At 45.3% G+C, this 20,078-nt stretch overlaps 1 protein-coding gene across 1 annotated transcript; it reads left to right on the top strand.

Annotated features, from left to right (window-relative positions):
* The first annotated feature begins 12,182 nt into the window (after positions 1-12,182).
* On the top strand, positions 12,183-14,646 carry LOC124686061. Its single transcript, XM_047220064.1, has 7 exons — positions 12,183-12,189; positions 13,112-13,197; positions 13,325-13,412; positions 13,495-13,527; positions 13,689-13,896; positions 13,977-14,104; positions 14,203-14,646. Exons 3-7 carry the CDS (start codon positions 13,326-13,328, stop codon positions 14,431-14,433), a joined length of 687 nt encoding a protein of 228 aa, XP_047076020.1. The 5' UTR covers positions 12,183-12,189; positions 13,112-13,197; position 13,325; the 3' UTR covers positions 14,434-14,646.
* The last annotated feature ends 5,432 nt before the right edge of the window (positions 14,647-20,078 follow it).

The following is a 20,078-nucleotide window of genomic DNA, read 5'->3' as shown; positions in this document are numbered from 1 at the left end:
TTGAAGAGTTCATCCAATAGAGCCTCTCCATGTAACTTGATAACTGCTCCATTGGGCTTCTGCCTATCACAGTTTGTACCTCTTAAGTCGATGGCAATGCATCGGCTTTGTCCGTCAGCTCTAAAGTCGATGCCCGTGCATTGGCTGTACATTTGCGAGATACTGTGTAAATTTTTTTTTACAGGCCGATTTTTCCATCGGCCCCCAATATTACTGCACATGTTCATCTGATTAGGTGCCCCCCGAGCCGATTCTGCCAGGTAACTGCTGAAATCGGCTCTGTGATTAGCCAAGGCACTCTATGCGAACGTCGGCTTAATTAGGACCAGTGTGGACTTCTTCTAGCTCATTAGCCGACGTAACCCCATTGCCCATTGGATTGGCGTTGAACCCAGGCAGAATGGATGGTGAGGATAATTTTGGCCGATTGCCGGAATCGGCCTCCACGTTGCTTGCTCGATGAAGGTTTTGTAATGTCCCTCCATAAATCCTTGGGGCCGATCACATGGATCGGCATCGCCACGTTTGTCCATAGATGCTGCTCTTGTGTATATCTTCTGGATATTGTCAACATAAAGTAATATAACAAGTGCAATATGCAAGTATGTAGGAATCAATGCACAGTTAACACAAGTGTTTGCTTTTTTAGATAGAAGGAAATGGGTAAACTGACTCAATAATAAAAGTAGAAGAAAGGCCCTTCGCAGAGGAAGCAGGGATTAAATCATGTGCTAGAGCTTTTTAAGTTTTGAAATCATATAGAGAGTATAAAAGTAAAGTTTTGAGAGGTGTTTGTTGTTGTCAACGATCGATAGTGGGCACTCTAACTACCTCATCAACCAGACTTTCAAGAGCGGCTCCCATGAAGGACGTTATCTCTACCAGCAAGGCAGATCATCCCTCTTCTCTTTTGTTTACACATGTACTTTAGTTTAGTTTTTTTTTTTTTTAGATGACACTCCTCCCAACCTTTGCTTTCTCAAGCCATGGCTAACCGAATCCTCGGGTGCCTTCCAACAATCACATACCGTGAAGGAGTGTCTATTTGCAAAATTAAGTTGCTTACTAATGAATCAGAGCAAAACATGTGAAGAGAATTATTAATGCAAGTTAATTAATAGGGGCTGGGAACCCCATTGCCCGCTCTTTTTGCAAAGTTATTGGATAAGCGGATGAAGCCACTAGTCCATTGTGAAAGTCTGTCAAAAGTAAATGACAAGATCGAAATATAAAACACCACATACTTCCTCATGAGCTATAAAACATTGACACAAATAAGAGATAATAGCTTTTGAATTGTTTAAAGATAGCACATGAAGTATTTGCTTGGAATGGCGAGAGAAATACCATGTAGTAGGTGTATATGGTGGACACAAGTGGCATAGTGTTTGGCTCAAGGATTTTGGATGCATGAGAAGTAATCCCTCTCAATACAAGGTTTAGGCTAGCAAGGTTGTTTAAAGCAAACACAAGTATGAACCGGTACAGCAAAACTCACATAAAAGACATATTGAAAGCATTATAAGACTCTATACCGTCTTCATTGTTGTACCTTTTATCATTATATCGAAGCTGATTGCTTGAACCGGCCTCCTCTTTGTCCTTGCCACCAGAGTGACTGCTCCTCTTTGAGCCGATGAGTTCGGCCTCGAGGACTGCCTTGATCTCGTCAGTCAGATCCTCGTACTTGACCGGAGTGCTTTCCGCCATCTCGGATGTAGATGGCGATGCGGTGGATGTCGAAGATTGTCCCACCGGGCGTGCCAGAATGTGTTGACCGCCAAAACCCACCGTCGGGCAGCGACAGTCAGCACTAGTAGAGCCGGGAAGAGCCTAGAGCTGCGGCTGGCTGAGACCCCTCCGAGCGACGGCCCGCAATGCTCTTCCGGTCACACGCGGCGATGCGAAGTGCAAGGGCGTGCCACCCGACCTATACCCGGTCGGGAAGGTGATGGGGAATGCCTCGCTTAGTTCCCGCATGGCATACACGTAAACATTAAATACGAGCCTCGATCGGCTCTCGAGGTTATCCCGTGAATCGGCTCAAAGAGCCGATCCACCCATGATCCGTGCGGGGTGCACGAATACTTGGTGATCCTGCTTGATCAAGATAAAGCTAATGAGATCTACGACGATTTAGGGTTTTCACCGCATAATCGGATCATCCTACTCCGGGTTGGGCCTCGCGGCCACGCACGGTGCTCATAAGCCGATCCTAAACAAGGCCAAAGAACCAACAATGTAGTTGATCCACGGAACATCCTGTTTAGGACTTGCGAACGCCACCCTACATGCCACTGGATCCTCCCCCTTTGTAAGGCCTAACTATTGCGGATATTAAACTAATCCTTGCGAGCAAGGAGCAATCGTAACGGATCAGATCTACTAAATGATGAACAAGCAGGTGCCGCCCCCATGCCCGAGATAGGCATGAGGACGGCTAGATATGCAAGGGTTGCACTACGTAAGCATGTTTATACGAAGAACAATGCTAACCCTAACACATCTATGATAACTACGTTGCCCGCCATCAAAGACGCTTCGATACGGGCAACGCATGAACAACGTGGAGCTTGTGCTGCCTAGATCGCAAGATGCGATCTAGGCAGCATGTCGCTTACCCGATTGAAACCCTCGAGACGAAGGAGTTGGCGATGCGCCGAGATTGGTTTGTTTTGGGGTGAACGTTGTGTTGTTGTTTATTCCATAAACCCTAGATACATATTTATAGTCCAGGGGACTTTCTAATTCAGGCGTGCACCAACCGTGCACGGGTAAAACTCTATCTTCTAAACTAAAATGCGATCTACTATATTAAGATACACGGGCTAACTAGCCCAAACTTTGCATATAAAGGCCGATTCACGTATTTCTTCCATGTAGATTCTTCAAGTCCATCTTGATCGCGGCCCACCTTTGATCCGGTCAAATTCTGGTGATAACAGGTTCGCAAAATTACGCAGATCAGTAACCGTAAACAAGGCCAACTCAAATTTTGTTCCAAGTTTCATTAGTTTTTTGAGGTGGCATCAGTGTAATAGAGTGATATCTTATTTATAAAGCTAAAAGCAAACAGAACTTAGGTGAAAACTATAAATAACCGCAAGTTGACGGGTTCGTATCGCGAAATGGCGCCGATCAGTAACCGTAAACGAGGTTAGCCCGAAAAAAAATTATAGGCCTAGCCTGAAAACGCAACTCGACCCCTACTTATAGGGGTTGAAAGGCCGAACTAAACGCGAGCCCTTAGTTTGTGCGTGATGGATATTTCACCTCCTCCCCTACGCGCCAACCGCCACCGATATACGCGACATCACTGTTTTCTCCAACGCCGCCGCCCGCCGCCAGATCTCGATGTGATGAGTCTCGATATTTTTGGAGGGAGGTGCGAAGAGGGATGAGGCATGGGAAGGCGTCCTCTTTGTCAGGCCAGGGCACCGCAAGGGGTGGGTCCTGCGACCTCTGCTAGCAACTCTTTGGGCCCGGTCGGGGAGACTGGCCCCAACTCTGAAGCTGCACACATTACATGCTATCACTTAACTGTGGGAAGCAAGGGCACATTCAGGCGGACTGCAAGGACGAACCTTCTGTACCAACTTTAACAAGGTAGGCCACCTCTCAGTGATGTGTGTTGTCTTCTCCAAGACTCCGGATCCCTTCTGGGCGGGATTCGGAGGTGGCGGCAAGGGATTCTTTTGTTGTGAAGTCCCTGAGGAGGAAATTCAACAACCTGTGTCCAATTCTGCCACGGTGATTGTGGAGAACGGGCACCTTTCCGCGGAGGAGCTGGAGGACGAGTTCAAGGATTTGGTGTACAAGAACTGGAATTGGAAAGTTAGAAAGTTCAGCGAGACAAACTTCGCGGTGGTCTTTCCCTCCAAAGACCTTCCTTAGGTCATAGGCGTTTCTTCACAGAATCCATCCCCGTTTGTTCCTAGACCTTCCTTAGGTCATAGGCAACGTGGGAGGGGTTATTGGAGACCCCCCTAGGCCTATATAAAGAAGAGAGGAGCCAAGGGAGAGAGCCCCATCACCACATACCTCCATGGCGGAGCCTTACCGCCTTGAAGACTCCATAGTCGCCGCCTTCACAAGTCCCATCCATCACCACCACTCAAGATGAGAAGGGAATTGGATCTTGAAGGCTTCAACACCAATCTACATCCTCATCATCAACACCGTCCAACATTGATCCCCTTTGTTTACTTGGTTGTAATCCAATCCTTAGTGTGGATCTCATCTTATATTCAATTTTACTACCATACTCTATTCATATGTTTGAGATCATGTTGATTGCCTTCATGTGTGAGTAGTCCCTTTGTTCTTGGGGAGAGATGGAGAAACCCTAGCTATATTATAATATGAATAAATATGATTTATATATTTGCACTATGTTTATATGTTAGTTTTCTCTTGTGATGTTGCATGAAATCAACCATGTAGCATTTGCCTTTGGTCGTGAGAGAAAACTATCTTCGGAAGTATGATAGTGTATACGGCGGGAAGTGACATACCGTGTGCGGTGCACTATTGTACGGAAGAAGGGGATAAGAAGGGACTCGCAACGCTCAACAAATAACCATGGGGTAATCCCTGAATTTTGATGGACCAATAGGTGGCTTGCCGAAGGTCATTGCGGTAGTTATTCACGGATGTGTTATGAGATACACATTCCAACTTCGAGAATTTTCCACATACAACGAGAGCCAATATATGAATTATCTAATTTGTGTTCGTAGTTAATGCTAGTGGTAGAACCAACAATCCCCGAGAACACCTTAGCCATATTGCCATTCCCACAACCATACTCGCTGCTCTCAGTTAAATAAGTTTATTTCTTTATTCCTCGTCTACTTTTGCTCTCAACACAAACCAACCTTTATATACTTTATCTTGAAATTAGAAAAACTTGCAAGTACTCTCTAGATAATAGTAGCAAGGGGCATAAAGACCTCTACCAACAGCTCTTCGTGGTTGATACTCTTGCTTCGAAACTAGTGAAAATTGGTCTGTGCACTTGCAGTCATCACCCACTCTTGCCTCTTCTCCTTCTAGCCCTTGTTGTTGCCTGCCTCCACGCCATGGCCAGTCTCAACTTTATCAAAAGTGACAACCTCTTCAAAGAAGTCATCCTCGCCCCAATTAGGATCCAGTTGTGAAGAATGCAGCAAGACAGGAAGAGCTTCACTTGAGTGTCAAAAGTGTGGAACGGTTTCTAGTCAAGGACCTTGAACATGTTCTTCACTGCAGCAAAGGCCCTCTCAATGGTGACTCTAAGGCTTGAGTTGAACAATTCTTTCGCATCCTGAGGTTGGTTCCTTGGAGTAAACTCGTTGATGTGGTACCTTGTTTTCCTGAATGGAGGTAGAATACCAAGACAACATGCATATCTAGCATCTCCAAGCTAGCAAGAATTTACCCTCAGGGATTTGCAACCCATCAGGCCTTGACAAGCTGTCGGACAGGATCCTTGCATCATAAGCTGAACCCTCCCAGCCAGCAAGCACGTATGTGAATCTCATATCGAAATCCACAGTTGCTAGCACATTCTAGCTGGTGTAGTGATTCCTCACGCGGAATGCTGCATACATTGATCTCGGTACCTTTGCAGTCACATGAGCACCATCAATAGCCCCAATGCAATCATATCAAACAATTAGCATAAATTCATGTTTTTGATAATACCACACATCTCTTAAGTAGAAAAAACATGATTTTGTACTCACCCTAAAATTCGTGAACCACCTATAGCTGTTCTTGATCTTGGGTGGTGTGTTTATTGATGCTGGCTTGATCATTTCACCTCTGAGATTCCCAACTGCGTACAACACCTGTTGGAAGTACCGAGAGATAGTCTTCGTGGATCGCATGAATGTGCTATGGATGACTCTGAACCTCTGGTTATGACCCACGACATGAAGAAACGTTGCCACTTGTTCTTCGATAGAGGTGTGGATGCTATCAACCAGCAGTGCTTTCTCCCTGAATGTTTTCACAAGTGCATAGAAATGGGCTCTTCTCATCCGAAGCATCTAGCTAGCCTCTACACCGTTGCACTTGTAGATATAGTTTATGTTGGACATCCTCTCCTGATCTCGGTGCACCATAGTACCGTACATGACAAGAGGAAAAATAGCATGCCTCACTGCTCTCTTATGCACCATCGGGATCCAGGCTTGAATGCAAACGATGAGTGCTGCAGCGTGATACACAAGCTGGAGTTGATCGGTCTACTCAAATAAGATCTAAGCATTACGAGTGCTCTTATCGAACCCAACAAGTTTTAGCGACATGAATCTAACAATACAGTAGACCAGAGGATTTTCCCCTTACATGTGTCATAGGAGACGATGGAGACGGCCGAAAGTCGGAGAAGACGTGCGCAGGGTCTGCCGCGGCTGCAAACGACGACCTTGGTCTGGCGCCGGAGACCGAAGGGAGGAGCTCCTCATCCAGAGCACGGCCAGGGTCAGATGCATGAGGCCATATCTGGGTCGCCGCAGCCGCCGCCGGTGCGAAAATTGGAAAATGGAAATTTTGGGAGGGGGCTAATGGAGAGGGTAACCAAAGAGGGAGGTTACCCCTACCTTTGCCGCACAACGCTGCTCGGATTGCGCCTTCTCCCTTCATGCCATGGCAGAGCGCTCGCGCGAACGGTGTTATCGATTTTCGTCGCGCCCGGGCCTGTCCCTGAAAAATGGTCAAATTGGGAATTCATCCGGGCCTGTCCCGGAGGTGCTTTAATACCCGTGTTGTGCAACAACATGGAGATGACCGGACATCCAAACAGCCCAAAAACTGCGGGGCACATGCGAGCCAAAGGATGCCCACGCTATCAAACGAGCCCTTGAAAAGGCGATCCAAATTATTCGTTTTAGTCAGAGAGAGTCGGCTCGCGGACGGATAATGGGTCACGGGTGCACCTAGTGATCCAGCGCATGTTGACCTCCCGCGCCCGCTCTAATGGATTGATGATATGTCTCTAATTCCAACGGGACGTCACCAAACCCCTCATCGGCTTTCCCCACATCCGGGGTTACGTTTTCCCGCGCGCGCCTGCTCGGCCGACCGCTTCCTGCCCAAGACGCGGTCTATAAAAACACCCTCCGGTGCGGCGAGGAGCACCACCAATCGCCAGCAAACGCTAATCATATATACCTCACCATAAGATCGCCAACTAGATCGTCGTCAGGCAGATGTGCATCGCCCCATTCCCGCAAGCCTCCGACAAGGACGTTGAGCTACGGGCCATGGAGCTGGCCCAACGGTACACCGATGAGGAGGTGGTTGGCATCGAGCACAAAGGCTCGGTGCCCCAGCAGGCGCTGAAGGATGTGGTCGAGGCGGCTTCGCAAGAGGCTGCCCAAGTCGTGGTGTGCGAGATTCACGCTGCCGCGGCAAAGGAGGTGGTGTCCAAGGATGTCGCCGCCCTGCGCGAGATCCGCCACGAGGCTGTCATGGTGACGTTGGAGTCGGTGGTGCACGAGGCCGCCACCATCGCCGTGTGTGAGCTTCGCCACGCCATCGCGGCACGCAAGGAGGCGGCGGCACGCGAGCAGGCTGGTTGCACCGCCAACGATGCAACGGAGGAGGACCGCGTGGCGGAGGCGGCGGTTGTGGCTTGGGGACTCGTGGGTGATGATGATGATGATGATGATGATGATGATGATGATGATGATGATGATGATGATGATGATGATGATGATGAGGAGGAGGAGGAGGAGGAGGAGGAGTAGGAGGAGTAGGAGGAGAAGGAAGTGGAAGGCGTGGCACACGATGCTGGACCCAGCGTGCCGCCGATGTCAAGCCACGGGGAAGACCTCTGAAAACCGCAAAGGACGCAACGTAGGTCTGGGGCAAAGGCACATCAACGCCTTCGGCAGAAGCGCAACGTAGCAGTGTCGGCGCCGGGCGAGGCATACAAAGCCCGCTAGGGTGGAGTTGCGCGACGCAGAGGAGCTCGATGCGGCAGAGGCCGAGCGAGTCGCGGAGGAGTTGATCAAGATCTCAAGGAGCCACTCTCAAACCGGTAACACCACACATGAATCTATCCGCTTGGTTCCATTTTGCAAACAGGCAAAAGCATACATAGTAGCGGGTTTTTTTAGATCACTCCCCTCGATTCTCTATAGCCGTGAGCCCGCTCTCAAGCCAACATCTTCTGCTCCCCGGTGCTGGCGAGGACGCCGCGAGCGTAGAGGAGCAGGGGAGCGTTCTTGGACACCCAGGTACTACTACTCCTTGAGATCTTGATCACCTCTGGCTCGTTTAAACATGCAAGTGGGACGGGTCTCGAGATCTTGAGCGTTCTTGGACATTTTTAAATACTGAACATTTCTGAATTTGAACTATTTTCAATTTTGAACTTTTTGTATTTGAATAATTTCTGAATCTGAACTTAAAAATTGAAAATTTTCGAATATAAACTTTTTTCGAATTTTAAACAATTTCGGATTTGATTTTTTTGAATTTTCAACGTTTTAAATTTTGGCCAATCTAGGAAGGCCGATCGATCGGTTATTTTGACCCAGCAGATTGAAGCGATTTTTTTAATAATACAATTTGAAAAAAAAACTGGCTCCAGGCAAACGGAGAATGTTCACAATTTGAAAAATCTTTGAATGTTAAAATATTTAAAATTTGAAGAAGTTCACAATTTTCATAAAAAATTAAAAAATGTTTAGATTTGAGAAATAGAAAGGAACCAAAAAAATAAAATAAAAACACAAAAAATAAAAAAGCAAAAACATAAAAGAACCCACGGAAATCAACAAACCTAACATAACTGAACCGAAAGGTTCCAGAACATTCCCAAAACCGCAAAAACCTGAAACCGTCTGATACACATCATGGGTCGGCCCATTTAAGAGAACTAGTGATCGAAAGGGTACACGTTAGCACGCTCGGGTTCGCGTGAAGCGTTAAATAGGGATCACCTACATCGCCCATGCTAATAGGTGGATCCTATATGTGCTGACCAAGCCGGCTCATACCGGTCGTGGCACACCCCCACGCGAGTTATGGGTCGCTCCAGTTAGGCGACGTTTTTTTTCTGTTTTCTTTGTTTTATTTCATTCTTATCCATTTATTTTTATGTTTCTTTGTATTTTAAGATTAAAAATATCAATCTTTTAAAAGTGTTTCAATTTTAAAAATGACATATTAAAAAATGGAATGTGTTCATTTTGGAAAATTGTTCAATCTAAAAATGTACAAATTTTGAAATTTTGCATTTTTTTAAAAAAACATCCAATCTCAAAATTTATTCAAGTTTCAAAAATTATTCTAAATTTAAAAGTTTCCATATTATTTGAAAAATGGAAAATATTTAGATACTCAATTTTTTTGAAACAATATACAAGCAACATAAATTGAAAAAGAAATAAAAAAACAAAAACAGAATGAAAAACTGGGCCAGCCGAGCATGCCGACATGGTTTCGTGTGAAGCCTTAAATAGGGATCACCCACATCACCCATGCTAAGAGGTGGATCCTATATATGCTGACTAGGCAGACTCATTTTGCCCGCGCCCACTCCCACGCGAGGTATGGGCTGATCCAGTTGGACGATGTTTTTTCTCTATTTTCTTTGTTTTATTTCATTCTTTTTCATTTTATTCTTTTCTTCTTTGTTTATGTTTATTTTTATTTTAAGATTAAAAAATACTGAGATTTTAAAAGTGTTTAAATTTTAAAAATTTCATATATTTTTTTAGAAAATTAAATATGTTCATTTTCGAAAATTGTTCAATCTAAAAATGTTCAAATTTCGAAAATTTGTAATTTTGAAATTGTGCATCTTTTAAAATGCCCAATCCCAAAAATCATTCAAGTTTCGAAAATTATTCGAAATTTAAAAGTTTCCAGATTATTTGAAAATAAAAATATTCAGATATTCATTTTTTTGAAAAAGAAACAAAATAGAAGCAACAGAAATTGAAGAAATAAAAAAAACATGAAAAAGACTGGGCCGGCCCAACATGCCGACCTGGTTATACACACCCTAGGTGTCTGGTTGTGGGTCCCACTTGTAAAGGTCCATCACGATATCGGGCTCGGAGCCTTGGCCAACATTCAGGCCCATTGCGGAAAGACGGCTACGACATAAATAAACTTGTGCGCTCCGGAAAGTTCTAGAACCCTCTCTCGCCGGTCGCCGCTCTCCGCTCTCCTCTCTCCTTGTGTCTTCGTCTCCGCTCTCCGCTCTCCTCTCTCGCCGCCGACCGGAGCGATGGTGAATTCGTCGTCCGCGACGGAGCCTGGGAAGGAGGAGGAGGAGGCGAGAGCGGCCATCCACGTCGATAAGCCGAAGGTACTATCTCGAACTCCCCAAACCTGCGTCTGGTCCTCTTCCGGGACTCCTCTATGTGCAATCGGCTTCTCCGAGGTCGAATAATCTAGGGTTTCCGTTCCTTCGTTGGTAGATTCACTACGAGCTCTTTGCAATTCGGTTTTGCTGTCACATGTTTCTTGTTTTGAGTTGGATTCTCAAAGAATCTAGGAGTTCAGGGTACTCGGCTGGGGAATTGGGGCTCCGTGCAGGGGGGAATTGGGTTCCCAGTTCCATTTCCCGTGGGGAGGGGGGGAATTGGCGTGCATTCATCAGCACGAGATCGCCTGGACAGTGCAGTGCGCGCATGGCTTGGTCGAGTAGCTTCTGCTGCTGCTGCGGGTGTCGCCGGTTGTGTTCTCGTCGGTTAGGCCAGATCTGAGTTGCGTGGCGCTGCGGGGGCTTTCTTTCGATCGATTGCCTATGTTTCCGGTCGTGGAGAGCGCTATATTTCAGCAACCTTCTGTTCTCGTTTGGTCGTGTTGGCGCAGTGGGACTCCCGCGTCTTCCTCTGCGCATGGTCACTCTAGAGCTGCAGATGCTCTGTTTATGTGTAGAAAATTCGTTATCAATATCGTCCTTGGATGTGTTATACGTTGACCGCCTCTGTGATCTGGTTTTGCTGAAAGATGCCAGTAGTGTGTGGTTTAAGATGCACTCCCTACATTCCCTATTAATTGACTCAATTTAGTACAAAGCTGTACTAAATTGAGTCAATTAATAGGGAACGGAGGGAGTATCATACAAGACCTATCTTGGATATCTTGTCCCACATCATAAATACTACATGACCTGTGAGATTAGCCCTTGTGTTTTACTATGTATGCCATTGTGGAAAAATGATTTCAATAAAATTGCCAGTAGAAGACCTCTGTATTGTATATATGTTTCAATGTGCTTCCTAGCATATTATTGTAGATATGACAATGCTGTTTCGTGAACAACATTATGAACTGAGCGTGTGTATTCCTTAAGGATGAAGTAAATATTGGAAGCACTCCCATGATACAGAAGTGGAAGTTTACCGGTCAGTTGGAAAAGGAAGAGTTAGACAGTTCTAGCCTGCTTAACTACTCTCTGAATCTCTGATCAGTAGCAGTTTGATTAAGTATGTTTTAATTTGAGCTTGAGGGCAAAGAGTCTAAAATTGAAGCCAGGTTTCTTCCTGATTAGGATGGTTCACCTGGGTGGACATGATAAGCAACATGGCAGAGCTGGTTTACTAACAATTCAAATGTGGGTTCATCACATAATGTGCACTTTTTTAGAATCTTTATAATTATGTTTTGCAGCATATTATCAAATGATCTTGATGCCATCATGTTGCTCAATTTATTATGCTGATTTGCACATGAACATGATATCCTTACTGAAGTTATGTCTTGTTATGCATGTGCAGTTGGAGATAGGAAAGGAAGCACCGACACTAGGACAGAGGCAAAAGCGCTTTACTGAGAATGATCATCACGGCTGGGGTGCATTCACAGCACCAGGAGTTTCTAGAGAGAAGTCTATGTCTTCGAAGCAAGATCAGTTGAGCTCCCAGTTGGGCGCTCTGGTAAAGGAGCATCGATCGCTTACTCTTTTGCTCCATTTGATCTTTTCGCTCTCTGTTAGTACAGTAGCCCATCCTGATTCATCAAATTTTAGTACCAGTAGCCCATCCTGTGCATTTTGGGATCGTTGATCTAACCCAATAGTGTAGTTTGATCAGGTTTCTGTTGCACTATTATATAATTTTCTTAATTTAGTACCATTCTACGTAACTATGAACATAATGTTCTGGAAACGAGTATTCAATCGGAATCTACATGCTCAAGTTGTGGGAGTGAGTACAAAGAAGTTGGGAATATTCAGTGGTAATTTGCTTTGTTGTTTCTTTTTTTCTCTACCAATATATTGTTGAACTTGTATGGATAGTTTATGTATATTAATCATTATTCCTCGCCATTTTGTTCCCAAATTTCAGGTTGGCCCTCCTCCTCGTCTCATCAAGTCTGAGTTAGCTTGGTCAGCCCAGAGAGCCAATCTCTCAGAGAAAGATAAATTCCTGAAAACAGTGAAAGGGTGATATTGTGTTTTTTTGTTGATTGTTCTTTGCTGCAGTGGCTAATTTCCGTTATTGTTTACTAAGTAGATATTTTCTAGTTCGTATTTTCCCTCTAAATACTGTGTATCTCCTCTTACTTGTGCAGTATGGTAAACAAACTGACGCCAGAGAAATTGGATCTACTCAAGGGCCAGCTTATGGAATCTGGAATTACTACTGATACTTTGAAGGTTTTATTTTTTTCTAGCTGTGAATTGTTTGACTGTTCCCAGTCCAGTAATTCATCTAAATCTCTGTTTGTAGTTTAGATTTTGAATAAGCTCATGTTGGCAATCACCATTTTGTTTCCTGGTGGCAGTTTCTTGGGATCCATCACATTTTACTACAGTAGTAGTAGCTTGGTTTTTCAGACCTGCTATCCTGGACATTTTGGGATCCTTGATCTAACACAGTAGTGTAGTTTGATCATGTTTCTGTTGCGCTGTTATATAATTTGCTTAATTTTGTACCATTCTACGTAACTATGAGCATAATGTTCTGGAAATCGGAATCTACATGCGCAAGTAGTGGAACTGAATACAAAGAAGTACGGAATATTCAGTGGTAATTTTCTTTGCTGTTATTTATGTTACTTTTTTTCCTCTACCAATATTTTGTGGAACTTGTATGTATAGTGTTTAGCTATCTGTATATTAATCATTATTCATTGACATTTTGTCCTCAAATTTCAGACTGGCCTCGCTCCTCGTATCAAGTCTGAGGTACCTTGGTCAACCAAAAGAGGCAATCTCTCGGAGAAAGATCAAATCCTGAAAGGGTGAGATTGTGTTTTTTTGTTGATTGTTCTTTGCTGCAGTTGGCTGCCTCCATTCTTGTTCACGAATTAGATTTCTCTAGTTCATATTTTCCCTTTGCATACTGTTTATCTCCTCTCACTTGTGCAGTATGCTAAACAAACTGATGCCAGAGAAATTTGATCTACTCAAGGGCCAGCTACTGGATTCTGGAATTTTCACTGCTGATATTTTGAAGGTTTTAGTTTTTCTAGCTCTGAAATATTTCAATGCCCTCTTGACTGTTCCCACGATTTATCTATCTTTTGCTTTTGACTCAGGATGTTATATCTCTGATATCTCGCAGAACTGAGGTAAAAAAAAAAATCACCCAACTTGATGAACTAGCATGTCTCACTTTTTGTGGTATATATTACCTAAAGAGGCAATAAATATTCATTTATGTGTAATTTGACTATCTATTATATCAAGTATTCTTTCTACCTTTTTTTTTTTTTGATTCTTTATAATGCAGATGTTAAACTTTGCTGCGTCCTACATCAAGAAGACCTATGATCCTATGATTGGTGCTGTGGATTCTGATGTGGATTCTGATCCAGTTAGAAATGTCCAACAAATTGGAGAGGTTTCAGCTCTCGAAAAGCTTACCCGTTATGTTGATGACAGAAGAGTTCCTGTCTATTTTCTTGGAGGATCAAGAGCAGTCAACGTTATCCTTGGCAGTAAGTTCCAATTATGAAATGTCTCTTTTGTTCTGAAACTAAATATGTCTTTTGTTCAAAACTTGATGTGGTTACTACAGGAAACCTGGATGACCAGTTCACTCGAGAAGCCTTTCAGTTTTGTTGTCCTGATTCACACCCTTTTCTGCGTGAGTCCAAAAGAAGTCTGTGCCAAGAGCACCCAGGATTTGAAATCCATGAAGGAATGGTAATGATCAAGTTATGTTAGTTCTTCTTTATTGAGATTCATGCATTTCTATTCATGCACTTGCATTGACGTATTTGGTTCAATGTTTTAATTTGCAGGAAGATTATGTTGAGTCAAAACTTTGGGATCTTTATATAGAATATGAGAATATGCAGGAATGGTATGATGAGATAGTAGAGAAGAGAGAGCGGGGCTCTCCAACAAGCAACGTCTACCTGTGGGAAAGGATTGACGATGGAGTAGAAATGTGTCGGACAATAAGGCGTCAAATTCGAGCTGCAGGTGGTGCATCGCACGATATCCCCCCTCACCTGATCAGGTGGGATTAGATGGGTCCCAGCTATGTTTAGAGTGAATCTAGCAAACTTAGTCCAAGAGAGTTGAGGGGAGCCGCTGAAAGACCTTTCATGCAAATACTGTAACTCTCTTCAAGTGCTACAAACAACGTCCTTGCATGCTTGATTAAAGTTCTCAACCATTCCTGTGGTAACTGTTGGCTTACAGTTTCCCCCTATCGTTAATTAGCATACAATGTGCAATCATTTTACAAGTTTCCCCCCTTGAGGCTTCCGGTTCTTATTTGGTTAAATCATTTTACAAGTTTATCAATGCTGGTACAGGTTCATCTTAAAATTAAACTTTGATATCTGGGTGACTTGTATGTTTAACTGATTATGTCTTTCAGAGACCGTAAAACCTGCTGGTACAGGTTCATCTTCAAATTAAACTTTGATCTTCAGTGATGCTAGTATGACAAACATGCTTATTATGTAAATTAGTCTCTAGGCTTTTGTATTTGCTTGCCACTTCATAGTATAAGCAGAGCGCGCACTTGTGTGTTAATTTTGACCCTGGCCCATCAGATTTATAAAAGTAGATGGTTTTCCATTACAAAAACTAAAAGTATGAAATAAAACATGGACAAGAGTAAACATGAAAATATATGTAGTACGACTAGCTACATCTGGAAAGGATCTTTTTCTTTGCTTGCAGCGCTTCAATGATTAACATATGCTCATTTGCCTACAAAGTGAGCACACGGTGTACGGATTGCAGCGTCATGGACGTGGGTGCATGTGGGTGTTGGACAAACTCTTCCATTATCTCATGATGGTGGCAACAAAAAATTCGAACTGTAAAAATATTAGAACAGAAAGGTGAGAAAAACACATACCATATAATGCCCGTCAATAAAATTAACATCAAAGGGAACAAGAGGGGACGAATTCTCATTTTTAAGTCTTTCAGGCTGCAAAATATACTTCAACTATGAGTGTTGCTCGGGGAAAATTATTAATTATGACAAGTCCTCAGTGATGTTCAGCAGAAACACAAAAAAATTGTGCAAGCAAGGAGTACTACAGAAGCTGAATATCAGACCGGAGGCATGTACAGGGAAGTACCTTGGTTTGCCTGTGTATGTAGGAAGGTAAAAAATCACAAACCTTTGCATACCTGAAGGATCGAATGGAAGAAAATTCAGGGGGTGGAAGGAAAGGTTCCTTTCGAAGGCCGGGAAGGACATACTGATTAAAGCATGTGCACAAGCCATACCGACCTTTGTCATGTCTTGTTTTGACCTCACCAAAACACTTTGCGGGGCAATGATTTGTAGATTTTGGTGGGCACAACAAGATATAGAGAACAAGGTACATTGGCTGAGCTGGAAGAAGCTTACAAGGTCAAAGAAAGATGGTGGCCTTGGATTTTGGAATTTTTGTCAAAAAGGACCACCTGCCCCACTGAAATGGCAAAAAGGACCACCTCTCAGTGAAAATGGCAAAACTGTCGTGGCGGCACGTTCGCCAGCCGACATGTGGCAGGTGCCGCCGCCGGCTGTGGCGGCAGGCCCTGCCGCCGTTAGCTATGGCGGCACGTCCGCTCACCATGGTCGTCGTCCGTCCGCCGTTAGAGCCGTCGACCCTGGTGGGCCCTGCCGCCACAGAGCACGGCGGCACGCTGATGTGGCGCCTGCCTCCACCGGCAGTGGCGGCAAGTCTCCTGCTTGGGGGACAAAGGCAGCAGGCCTGCGCACTGATACCCACGAGCACTCATTCCCATGCATTGCTTTTCAGTCGATTGCTTCGCTTTTTTGCTGATTGCATCCATTTCCCGCCTAATTTTCCCGCTCGAGCTGTCCAGCTCTCTATAAAAAGAGGCGTCGATGTTATTTGGTACACAAGTCAGAAGTCGTTATACCTTAGCCAGCATGAGTGTGCCTTGCTCGGACCAGGATTTTAGGATGATGAAGAGGAAGAATGCAAGCTTGCCACCGGGGGTTACAGCAGAGAGGTGTTAGTGCGACCGCCTTGCGAAGGTGAAGGAGGTGGTGGATTTTTCTGATAAGTTCGGCATGAAATATTTCATGTGCGCTTATTACGATCATGATCCACCCGCACGAACAAGTTCGTCGTCCTCGAGACCTGCGGTATGTTCTAAAAGCCTGATTAAAAATCCTTGAGGCTTGCTGTATGTTTCATTAATTTTCGTTTATTAACCGTCTTATTTTTGTTGCAGTCTCCCCCGCCCCTTTGCAACTGGTTTCACTGGATAGACCAGGAGCAGCCAGATAGGGCGCGCCGTGAGGTGGAGGAAAAACAACGGCGTGCATGGGCAAGGTTCCATGAGGAGGAGCGTAGGGAAGAGGCCATTGCTAATGATAAAGCACTGAGAGAGAGTCAACTCACCTTCATGTACTAATCAAAAGCATGCATGCACTTAACCATCAAGCATGCAGCTTTATCGATGCATGGAGGATGCTGGTTCTCTTCTGCTTCTAGTCAACTCACGAGAGGCGCTGCACGTCTGGGAAGAGAGGATGCTGGTTTAAAGCATGCGGGTATGTGAGCTCGTCTGCAAAGAGAGGCTGCTGCTTTATAGCATGCAGAGACACAAGCTGAGTGAGCAGCTACTGCTTTAAAGCATGCAGAGACCGAAGCTCTTTCGGTGCTATAGTTCATGTATCAGCGGCGGACGTCGCTTCATGTCTCAGAATCACAGGACTGATAATTACGCAAAATGCCTAGGAATCAGTGCAGTTACACCCATACTGATAGTGCAGCTCCATTCACGGGCCAAAGCCAAAAACATAGGGAATAATCACACTTCAAAGCAAAATATTCGTGGGAATCAGTCACACGCACAACGAGGCGCAAGCCTGCTGTCTTTGTCCTCCAGGCCGGCTACTTGCCACCACGGCTGGTGGAGGCAGGCGCCATGCCAGCGTGCCGCCGCGCCCTGTGGCGGCAGGGCCCACCAGGCTCGACGGCGCTAACGGCCGACGGACGGCGACCATGGTAGGCGGACGTGCTGCCACACGCGACGGCGGCAGGCCTTGCCGCTACAGCCGGCGGCGGCACCTTCCACGTGTCGCGTGGCTAGCGTGCCGCCGCGGCACTTTTGCCATTTACACTCAGGGGTGGTCCTTTTTGGCATTTCAGTGGGGGCAGGTGGTCCTTTTTGACAAAAATTCTGGATTTTGTCACCTGTACGGTTTTAACATGGCCATGTTGGCAAGACAAGCATGGTGGTGTATGCTAATCTCCTCTGATTCTTTGTGTGCACAAGTCTTGAAGGTGAAGTATTACCTTAACTCCACTATTCTGCAAGCAAAACCCACGGTTGGTATGTCTTACACCTTCAGAAAAATTCTCCATGGTTTTCAATTGTCCAAGGAGGGCTTAGTTTGGAGAACTGGTGATGGTTCCAATGTGAATATCTGGGATGATCCGTGGCTTGCACGGGATGGAGCTCTAAAGCCAATCACTCCGAGAAGGCAATGCATATATACAAAAGTTAGTGAGTTGATCAGTCCAATTACTGGCCAATGGGGCGTGCAATTGGTTACTGAAAATTTCTGGAATATAGATGCAGATATAATCATAGCTACACCTGTCAGAGAGGAGTTTGAAGATCTTCTTGCATGGCACTATGATAGCAAGGGAATTTTCACGGTAAAGTCAGCTTATAAATTAGGGTGTGCCTACGTCTCAGTTGACTGAGATTTTCTTAAGTCTCAGTCAACTCAGAAAAGTGCAACTACAGTTTAAAGAAAAGTGCAACTCTTGCACATTTCTATCAGAAAAATGCAATTGCACTTTTTTAACTGAAAAATGCAACTCAAAGCACATTTTTGAAAGTGACTTAGACTTAAGAAAATCTCAGTTGACTGAGACATAGCAAAACCGTATAAATTATATCTCCAGGATAGAGATGGACCGCAGCAGTCATCTTCCATCAAACACATTACAGTGGGAAAAAAATCTGGAAGTTGGTATGTACACCAAAAATACAACAATTTGCGTGGAGGTTTGAATATAAAAAGAAGAGGAATGAACTGTGATACCAGGTGTGTTTGTTGTCAGAGGCTAGATGAAGATGGAGCGCACCTTTTCTTGAGATGCAAAGAAGTAAAAAAGATATGGAAGGTTCTGAACTTGGAGGAGGAACGACAATTGTTATGTACCTGTCCAGATGCAAAGGAAGTAGTACACCAGATGCTAAAAATGGGAGAAGAAAAAGGTGCGCTAATTGCATATCTGATGTGGAGATGGTGGACAAACAGAAATAAAATCAATGCAAAAGAGAAAATAGGAGGACAAGAGAACCTAGTGGCCCAAACCAGATTCTGGCGGGAGAATGCAAAGTGTTTTGCAGTAAGGTAAACCCTGACAGTGTCTTAGCAGAGGCGGCAGAATGGAAGGCGCCGTCAGGTGATCACCTAAAAATCAACATCGACGGTGTGTTTGCTGCATCAACAAGGACAGGTAGATGGGGTTTTGCTGTCAAGGACAGTACAGGTCAGATCAGGGGATCGGGAGCAGGAGCTCTCCGCTACGTTCCGAGCGAGGCACAGGCTCAATCACATGCTTCCGAGCAAGCTGCGCGTGCCGCTGCTGACTAGGGAATGGTTGATGTGAATATGTGATCCTGGAATCAGACGGCGGACGCGCAGAAGCAGAACCTTGTCTGGGCCATGCGGAGTACGGAATTCGACACAACTCCGACTCCGAGTCTGAACCAAACCCTCCTCCCGACGCGGCAACCAAAGTTATATAATACGTACCCCAAATGGAAACTCGAAGCACATCGATCCCTCTCTCGCCGGAATCTTCTTGCTTGCGATTGCGAAACCAACTCCATCAGATCAACCGATGGCCGGCCTCAAGTGTGAGCGCCCTAGCAAAAGAAAGGCGGAGGAGTCTTTCGCCGCCGGTGAGGAGCCTTCACGCGCCGCCAAAAGGATCGACTGCTCCGAGGGATCAGAGAAGAGCCAGGGGGAGGCGGCGCCGGCGGCTCCAGTGAAGAAGAAGATGTGGCGGCTGCCGAAGAAGGAGATCGAGCGGATCCTGGCCCAGGGGAACGAGCCGGTCGTCACCCAGTTCCGGGACCTCAAGCGGGCCAACCCGTCGCTGGTAATGTCGCCGGAGGAGGAGAAGGACGAGCGCACGGTGCGGCTCTACCGGTGCACCCGCAACGCCTACGAGGGCGAGGAGAGGTTCGCCGTGTTCCAGGCCTGGGTCCGCAGAGAGTACGCCGCCAAAGGATCCGTGGAAGTCGACTACGACTACTTCGGTAGGAGGGCGGAGGCGACGAGGCTGTCCAAGGAGGCGCGGGAGAAGGTGTTCAGGGGCAGGGATCGTCAATCGGGCGGCGACGACGACGACCTGTGGAGGCTCGTCAGGAGCTTTGTCTGAAGAAACTAGTACGTGTTTCAGTTTACAGTAGGCGACGATGGCGCTTGTGGCGTCCTATTGTAACCCTCCCTACCACAACAATTCAATGGTTACAGTGATGAATGCGATTTCCAACAATTCAACAAATGAATGAATGGTTGTGTTGTGTTGATCTGGTGTAATTCTTGAGTATTTTCCCATGCAGAAGAGCTACCAAATATCTTGATCTGAAAGCCAGAATGCAGCTTCTTTCATAAATCAACGATGTCTCACATCCTCCGACTGTTGCTGACCAGATT

This window comes from Lolium rigidum, chromosome 2 (genome assembly GCF_022539505.1).
Source record: "Lolium rigidum isolate FL_2022 chromosome 2, APGP_CSIRO_Lrig_0.1, whole genome shotgun sequence".
NCBI classification, from domain to species: Eukaryota; Viridiplantae; Streptophyta; class Magnoliopsida; order Poales; family Poaceae; genus Lolium; species Lolium rigidum.
This window is presented reverse-complemented; position numbering and strand designations above follow the sequence as displayed.

What these genes read in the sequence shown, in the direction of transcription:
- LOC124686061 (XM_047220064.1), top strand. Translation starts at nt 13,326, where the DNA reads ATGCTAAACAAACTGATGCCAGAGAAATTTGATCTACTCAAGGGCCAG. An exon ending in TGATATCTCGCAGAACTGAG is followed by an intron (nt 13,528 to 13,688) that starts GTAAAAAAAAAA and finishes TTTATAATGCAG; the next exon opens with ATGTTAAACTTTGCTGCGTC. An exon ending in TTGAAATCCATGAAGGAATG is followed by an intron (nt 14,105 to 14,202) that starts GTAATGATCAAG and finishes TTTAATTTGCAG; the next exon opens with GAAGATTATGTTGAGTCAAA.